This window comes from Trypanosoma conorhini, assembly GCF_003719485.1.
Source record: "Trypanosoma conorhini strain 025E chromosome Unknown Tco_14.4_contig_00058, whole genome shotgun sequence".
NCBI lineage: Eukaryota > Euglenozoa > Kinetoplastea > Trypanosomatida > Trypanosomatidae > Trypanosoma > Trypanosoma conorhini.
The window spans coordinates 1-7,378 of NW_021704145.1; the positions used below are offsets into that span (position 1 = coordinate 1).

The following is a 7,378-nucleotide window of genomic DNA, read 5'->3' on the forward strand; positions in this document are numbered from 1 at the left end:
TCCGCGGACCCGCCCAGCGCCGTCGTGTAGCGGGAGGGCGCAATGGGGAGGGTGTGGCCGTCCCACGTGGCCTTGCGGGGGTCCTGCGGGGCGTAGAGATACCTTTGCGCCCCTGTCGGGTTGGTGAGGAGGCCACAGAGCGTAACGCCCGCCTTGGGAACAAGATAGTCGCTGAAGTTCCCCATCTCTAGTACCACGATGAACCTGTCACCGTGTGTGTCGAAGTCGCCACAGCGTGTGATGAAATTTTTCTCGCCCGCCCTGAACCCTGCCTTGATGTCCCCCGCATTCAGTTTGCGGGTGCCGTCCAGCACCCCGACGACGACTTCCTCCGAGCCGGCCACACTGAGCAAGAGGAGAGAGGCCATCATGGCCGCCACAAAGAAGGTGGCGCGTCGCAACGCGGGAGGCGAAGCCGTCAGCATTGGACGCTTGTTAATAGAAGGCGGTTTTCCCACAGTCATCGAAGATTATCCACTTTTTTCTCTTCTTCTTTTCGATGAAAAAATAATAATAATAATAATAATAATTTATAGTGCAGAGGGCAGCGTTGCTTACCTTTGAACTTTTTTTTTCTGCCTACTAACCTTTCAGAGCCGTTTGTTCGTTAAACACTTTTTAGTATTGTTCGCGTGGCTACGACGGTAGCGGCAGTAATTTTTTTTGCGTGTAGGCAGTGGATTTAGTTTCCTTTCCTTTGAACACCCACTTTCTTTCTTTTTTTTTGTCTGGGTGCTGTTCTTCCAGTTAACCGCTTTGAATTTTTTTCCCCTCCTTGCTGTGTTTGTCGCACGGCTGCGGCTTGCTCTTGTTGCGTTTTGCCTTGGCTTCCTCTACCGCCACGGCCGCACGGTCGAGAACAGATCCAGCCCCTCACGGAAAGGGAGCAGGCAAACACACACACACAGAAATGCTCAACGTATCCGCTGAGCCCCGCAACCTCAAAAAAAAAACGAGACAAAGAAAGTTGGGAGAGGGTGTGTGTGTGTGTTGTAAAGGGAGAAAGGGATATGCGCGAAAGTTATAGGAGGAGTGACAACACGTAGAGGGGAAGCAAAGAGCAAGAGGAGGTGTGTGGCTTTTGCCTTCATGAAGGCCACACACGTACACTAAACGAACACAGACACATATGTCTATGCATCTATGCACGTATGCTCCCTCATTGCACCTGTTTGCTGTTCTTCCTTTTTTTTTACTTTATTCCTCTTCAGTCACTTTCTGACTCATGGTGATTCTTCACCTGCGGTACAGGCTCAATGCCTACCTGACCGACCGCCGAGGACTCCGCCGCTTCCTCTTCCTCCGTTGGTAGCGGTTGCACTTTATGCATCGCTCGCAGTTGGCGGATACGATTGAAGCGCAGGGTGCGTTGTAGGGCTAGAAATAGCCCCGTGCCAATGACTACGCCAAAGAATGCAAGTCCAACGCCAATGACCACGGCGTTGTTTCCCCTGGCACTATCGGAATCTTCGTCACCGGTGGGGCTGCGCGATGGAAAGACGGTGATGCGAAACGGCGATCGGATGGCGCTTTGGCCACCCACAAGAAGCGTGACGACGTCCTCCAAGCGGGCAGACAAGATGGGTGCCACGTACACAAAAGTCACCACCGGGAGCTTAAATACGGGGTCGAGGGGAAGATATTTTATGTTTTCAAATCGCGCGCCAAGTGCACTGGCAAGATGGAAATACCGCACATCGCCACTGACGCCGTTATGAAGGTCAATGAAACACTGCGTACGATTACCGCTGGTGATTGCAGAAACTCTACAGCCCCGCAGCGAAACATAGACTGCGTTAGGCTTCACTCCTGAAACAAACACGAACGGTGAACCTCGCAGCTCTTCCAGTCTCTTCGTGTCATTCCCAACCGCACTTGAGACAAGATATACATGCAAGCGTTGTGAATTGATGGCATCATTGACTTTAAGTTCCCAGGAAAAAACTGCTGTATCCGTTTGGCTCAGTGTACGAGCAGAAGTGTAAAAGTCATTCGTGTTATCCACCCATTTGTCCCCTACTGAGTCGACATCGAGCATCTCAAAGGTTATTCGAAAATGATCCAGCTTCAGTTGAACGGGGCCTACGCGGTCCCGGGCACGCAACGTGCAGGCAATGGGAACAGTTTCATTGAAACACAACAGCGTGGAAAAAAGCGCCACTGGATACAATTCCGGGTAAAATAAAGGAAACCTGGTGGAATAGACTTGGGTGCTGCCTTTAAGCGCCACACGTAGTGTGAAGTCGGCCACTGACGTGCTTGGAACACTTGCAGCCGTGAAGTTAAAAACAAGATCCCCTTTGCCAGAAACAAAGTGAAAGAAACCCAAATTATTCTCTTCGACAAATGTTACATCCCTTGGATTTACCACCGCACGACGATTGCCTGCACCGTACAAGGCCGCTCTACAGGTTGTGGTGCCACGAAGAAATAGGCCTACTGCGGGGAGGTCGCAGGCAATGGGCCCCATGCGCACCGCTGTCAAAGTCAAGACAGAAACCACTAAGCCACTGTTGCGAATTGGGGTACCTTGAAGCCCCGACGCGTGCATCACGTTTACTATGATGGTTGTGCCTTCCGAGGCGGAAACATCAAACACCACCGTTGTCACGTCGTCGCCACGCCGCAGCCGGCTCACCTCAAGTGCGGCCTTGGGCACGGAGCTGTGAGTTGTCACGTAGAATTCGTCCACGTCAAATGCCATGGTGGGCTCTTGTTGCGAGTCTCGCACATTGATGACACAGAAGGATTTCTGGTGCGGTTCTATCGCCAACGGAGAGCAGAGTAGCTCCGATTCCGACGAGGCACGTGCCTCCGCCCCATGGATGAGAACATACCCCAAAAGAAAAGCCAAATGCAACAGTCGTTGGAAAAGCGCGGCTGCTTTCATATTTCCATGCAGGACACCCAAAAGTCTCTTTTCGCTACAGGTGCAAAAAGAAAAAGAAAAAAAAAACAGACATGCACCAACGATGAGAAAATAAGTTTTGTGGGAAAGAGAGGAGGACACAATAGGGAATGCCGATAACAGGAGAAAAATACTCTTTCTCACCTCTTCACTCAAAAGAAGCAAGAATGCAAACAACCAGACACACACACACACGTCTGAGATAAAGCCAAGTACTATCCCCCCTTTGTATGGGCAAGCACAAACAGCTACAGCTTTCCTTAACGCCGTCGTAGGGCCTCAAATCGCTCACGAAGCTCCTTTTCTTCCTGATCCGCGACTTCAGCGTATTGAAGATCCAGTAACGCTTCATCTTGAGCCATCTCCATGATCCGAGCCGCTTCATCTTCCTCAGTGCCCCCAGTCCCAGCGTTCTCATTCTGCCGCAATAAATTCTGCCGACCACCCAAAAAGTCCACGGGACGCTGAACAGGAGCAAAACCCAATGAGGAAATATCGGAGCTCTTCAAAACCACCCGTGCACCATCACTTGTCGGCACAAGGCCGACTGAAGCACCGACGTTCGGCGCCGAATTCTGCGGCGAGCTCTTTCTCTGGGGCACTTCGTCCCCAAGTCGGGCGCTTAGGCTCTGAAATCGCTCGCGGTGCTCCCTGTCACGATCCTCCTTCGCTTTCTTCTCAAGCGCGTCCACCGCCGACGCATGAGCTGTCCGCAGAAAGTCAAGCTGCTCTCGCTGTGCCAAGATAAGCTCCCGCTGTGACTCCACCTTTTGCTTCAACTCCCCAAACTGTCGCAATTCATCACGCAACTTGCTGCACTCCGCGGTGCGCTGCCTGAGCTCTCGCTCCAAAACTGAAACCTTCGTGCGAAGAGACTCTTTTTCGTCCACGAGCCCATCGGATGCCATGCAACCCAGCTTCTCCTTCACCGCCCCATCCACCACGCGCAAAAAGCAGAGGTAAAGGGGAAGAAGGCAATTTCAAAGTGTCATTTCCGCCGCTGACATCATCGGCCCGCGACCCTTCTCTATGACCAAGCGCATTAGAAGTGGAAAGGCCCTCCCACCCGTTTGTTCCCCGTTTCATCAGACCTGTGCGATTTATTTCACAAGAGCATAAGATATGACATTTTTCGTCCTTTCATTTTTTTTGGTGATGGCGGTGGCGGTGGCGGTGGCAGAGAAAACGGGTCAACTCACGGCAGTGGTCCTCCCCCACCCACGCGCTTGGCGTTCCCGAAGGAGGAAGCAAAATAAGATGTAATCCAGGTGGAAACGTGAAGGCACACTCACAGAGACAGCGGCAAAGTTTTGCAAACACCCCCAGACTCTTCTCTTTACATAAACCACGCGTTGGCGCTTGGCCTCCTCCGCCCTCTCCCCACCCAAAAAAAAAAAAGTTCTTTTTTTTTATTAACCCTTCATTTTCTTTCACCCATTTTTACAACTTTCCACTATCGACTCTGCACACACAAACACACACGTATTTGTGTGTAGCATCGCACCACAAACTTTTTTTTTTACTTTCTCCTTTTAAGAGAGCTTAAAACGGGAAACCAGGGCGACTTTTATCATCAGCCACCAAAACCCCAGGCTTCCCTCTTCCTTCCCTCGCGTTCTTGTGGCTCGTCCAATTTCCCACCCCTCCCAGCCCTTTTTTTCCCCCTCCGTTCTTTTTTCATGAAGACGCTCCTTCATCCTTTTTTTTTTATTTGTTCATTCTTCCCTTTTCTTTCTCATAGCAACTAGGACGCGTTTTGATAAGTAGACGAACCGGCGCCGTCCGGGGCCTGTGTCGCGTGCTTCGACGCTGCAGTGCCGACCGAACTGCTGCCTGGCGGTAGGGGCCCCTTTCCGGCACCCCGCCGAGCCCGTTCTTCGGCGAGCTTCCGCGTGATTGCCGCCGTGCGCTCGGAAACATCGAGGCTTCTGCTAGACTTCGACCGGCCATGCGATGCATTGGCCGCAACAGGCATGACCGATGCTCGCGGGGGGCAAGCAGAATGCTCTGGCCCGGCAGCACCTCTACTTTCACTTTCGCTGATCACGAGTTCCTGACGAGGGCGCGGCGTTATCCTCCCACTTGAATGACGTTGGCACAATGTATTGTTCGATCCTTCGTCCACCCCTCCCTCATCTTCTGCCTCCTCGTGAACGCGAGTATCATGACCCACAATCCCCATAAGATGTGGAGGTGGAAGAAGGGGCCGTGAGGCATGTTGCAGTGAAGCGGTCGCGGCATCAGTTGTGGAGACTTGGAAGCGACGTTCTCCGCCTAGGCTATGAAGTAGGTTGGCAAGTTGTTCACAACGTTCGTCTAGCCTCTCTTTTACCAATCTTGCCTTAAGATGAACCTGGATGAGCTTCAGTTGCTCTCGCTGTGACTCAATCGTGCGACTTTGCTCTGTCAATAGGAGCTGCTCTACATGTATTTGCTGTTGTTGTGTGTGGACCTGACTTTTATGGTTTCTCACTAATTCTTCCTGATGTTTGATTTGTCGACCCTGCATCTCCAACTGCTCTCGTTGTGCTTCAATGATTTGTTGCATAGTGCGTAGTTTTTCCTCATAGGTGTGAATGCGCTCTTTTTGACTTAGAAGAAGCGCACCTTGCACATCATTCCGTTCCTTGTGTTTACGAAGGAGATTGTTATAGAGCTCAGATTGCATGCGAAGTGCCGTGAGGCGGCTGTAAAGGTTCTCAAGCTTTTCTGCCTCTGGAAACATATCACGAAAGGTGTTGATATTTTGGGACTGCTGGTATCGCCTCTGAAAATCCCGCAGACCCCAATTGCGCTGCCGTATCTTTTTAAGTTCTAAGCCCAGAAACGTGGAAGGGAATTGCGACGCAATTTCGTCAGCGTCATCCTGTTGCTGCCGCCACGGCTGTTGTTGTTGTTGTTGTTTATTTCCGCCTTCGTTCCCCCTCTCTTTCCGCTCCCGCTTTTGGTGCGGCCCGTGCACATCCTCGGCATTTTCCTCCTCCCCAGTCGACGCCTGGTGTGCGGAGTGAGCCTCCCCCTCGGACACTGCCGCCTGCGGGTCGGGGTGCTCCGCCGACTTCCGCACAAACAAGTAGCCTAGCCCAAGATGGCAGTCCGGGCACTGCAGCCGCCCGCGACAATCGTACGCGTCAAACCATGGACACCGCGCGGTCTTTGTGCGACGCCGTACCTTCACAAAGGACTCCTCAACTATAAAATTCCCTGGATGTGCAAACCACTGGGTCGGAGACGATGCACCTTGCAGTTCCTCCGCCGAGGCAGACGGCGAGCTCGCTGGGGGGGCCTCGGTGGCACGACCCCTGGTACAAAGGCTGAGTCCACACTCCAACACGTCTTCCCTGACGCATACCAGGTCCACGCGAGTTTCTTGGGCACGGCTATAACGTGACAACGCCCGCATCACTTGCCGATAAGAGCTTCCGTCGGTGGAGGAAAGCCCGCGCGGTGAAGTGTCCGTCGTATTTTGGTCATCCTCCTCCTCCGGATTCGTCTCCACCAGGTCCCCCGTGCTTCCGACGCTGTTTCTGTTAGGCAGTGCGTTCATCGGACTACTCGGGTTTGAGCCGCCGGGTTGGGTCGTTTGCGTGGTTTCCGCATTGCTTTGCCCTTCTTGCTGCTGCTGCTGCTCAGAGCGTTGCGACACCACACCTGCCTCCAGTGCCAGCTGATGCGCTGCTGGGGGCAAAATGTTTGCAATTATATCCTCCGAAACCGTGACGTTGACTTCCACCACCTCATCCCCGCTGTAGCACGGCACGGAGGTCTCCAGGGCCAAAACGTCCTCTAACAGGTACTCAAAGGCTGTTCCTGTGGTGCCACCGGCGACAGGCACCATGAGAAGGTCCTTTTGCGAGCAAATGGGCAGCTCGCACCTCGAACAGGCGAAACAAAGCGCGGACGACATTACACTTCACGGGGTTTAAATTAAGATGCACACTCGCGGGGGTGGGCGTCCAAATAGAGTAACGCTGTCAAAGTGAGAACACTCAACCGAAAAAAACAAAACAAAACAAAAAAGGAAAGAAGGAAAGAAAAAGTTGCTGAAATCTCCACGGAGTCACGTGATACTTCTTTACTTGTGAGGTTGCTTCCCCCTTTATTGATAGTCCCCCCCCCCCCCAACGCTTCCAGCGGAGTAATAGGGTTTCTTGTTGGTTTATATTTCGACACCGCTTGACGTGTTTACGTTTGATTCCTTATGAGTCACTTGCACTCTTCGTGTATGCGTTTGTTGTATCCTACGCCCGGGGCTGCCTTGCTTCTGTGGGGCGGCGGTGCAGAAGAGCTGAAGGAAGAGGAAAGTTGTCAACGGAGAGGCGTCGCTGACGAGGCAGGAGAAGAAGGCAAGGGGCGAAAAAGGAGAAGAAGGAAGAGGTGGTGGTGAGTTCACACGAGATTCATGTCGCCTCTTGTTAACTTCGTTGCACAGCGGCAAACAAACAAATAAACAAACAAAATAAAAGAAGG

The 7,378-nt window shown here is 52.4% G+C and overlaps 4 protein-coding genes across 4 annotated transcripts, besides 3 other annotated features; all 4 read right to left on the reverse strand.

The window, feature by feature from the left end:
* Tco025E_01671 (uncharacterized protein) lies at window positions 1-464 on the reverse strand (the record flags this gene model as incomplete). The annotated part of the gene is made up of 1 exon (XM_029368608.1): window positions 1-464. A coding segment is annotated over one exon (464 nt), but the record flags the coding sequence as incomplete, so codon positions are not given.
* A 39-nt stretch (window positions 465-503) lies between these two features.
* Window positions 504-530: a microsatellite.
* A 677-nt stretch (window positions 531-1,207) lies between these two features.
* Tco025E_01672 (uncharacterized protein) lies at window positions 1,208-2,890 on the reverse strand (the record flags this gene model as incomplete). The annotated part of the gene is made up of 1 exon (XM_029368609.1): window positions 1,208-2,890. One exon carries the CDS (start codon window positions 2,888-2,890, stop codon window positions 1,208-1,210), a length of 1,683 nt encoding a protein of 560 aa, XP_029231249.1.
* A 44-nt stretch (window positions 2,891-2,934) lies between these two features.
* Window positions 2,935-2,956: a microsatellite.
* Window positions 2,957-3,168: 212 nt separating this feature from the next.
* Tco025E_01673 (uncharacterized protein) lies at window positions 3,169-3,816 on the reverse strand (the record flags this gene model as incomplete). Its single annotated transcript, XM_029368610.1, has 1 exon — window positions 3,169-3,816. The coding sequence occupies one exon, from the start codon at window positions 3,814-3,816 to the stop codon at window positions 3,169-3,171; it is 648 nt and encodes a 215-aa protein (XP_029231250.1).
* An 836-nt stretch (window positions 3,817-4,652) lies between these two features.
* Window positions 4,653-6,815, reverse strand: Tco025E_01674 (uncharacterized protein; the record flags this gene model as incomplete). The annotated part of the gene is made up of 1 exon (XM_029368611.1): window positions 4,653-6,815. The coding sequence occupies one exon, from the start codon at window positions 6,813-6,815 to the stop codon at window positions 4,653-4,655; it is 2,163 nt and encodes a 720-aa protein (XP_029231251.1).
* Window positions 6,816-7,343: 528 nt separating this feature from the next.
* Window positions 7,344-7,367: a microsatellite.
* Window positions 7,368-7,378: the final 11 nt, after the last annotated feature.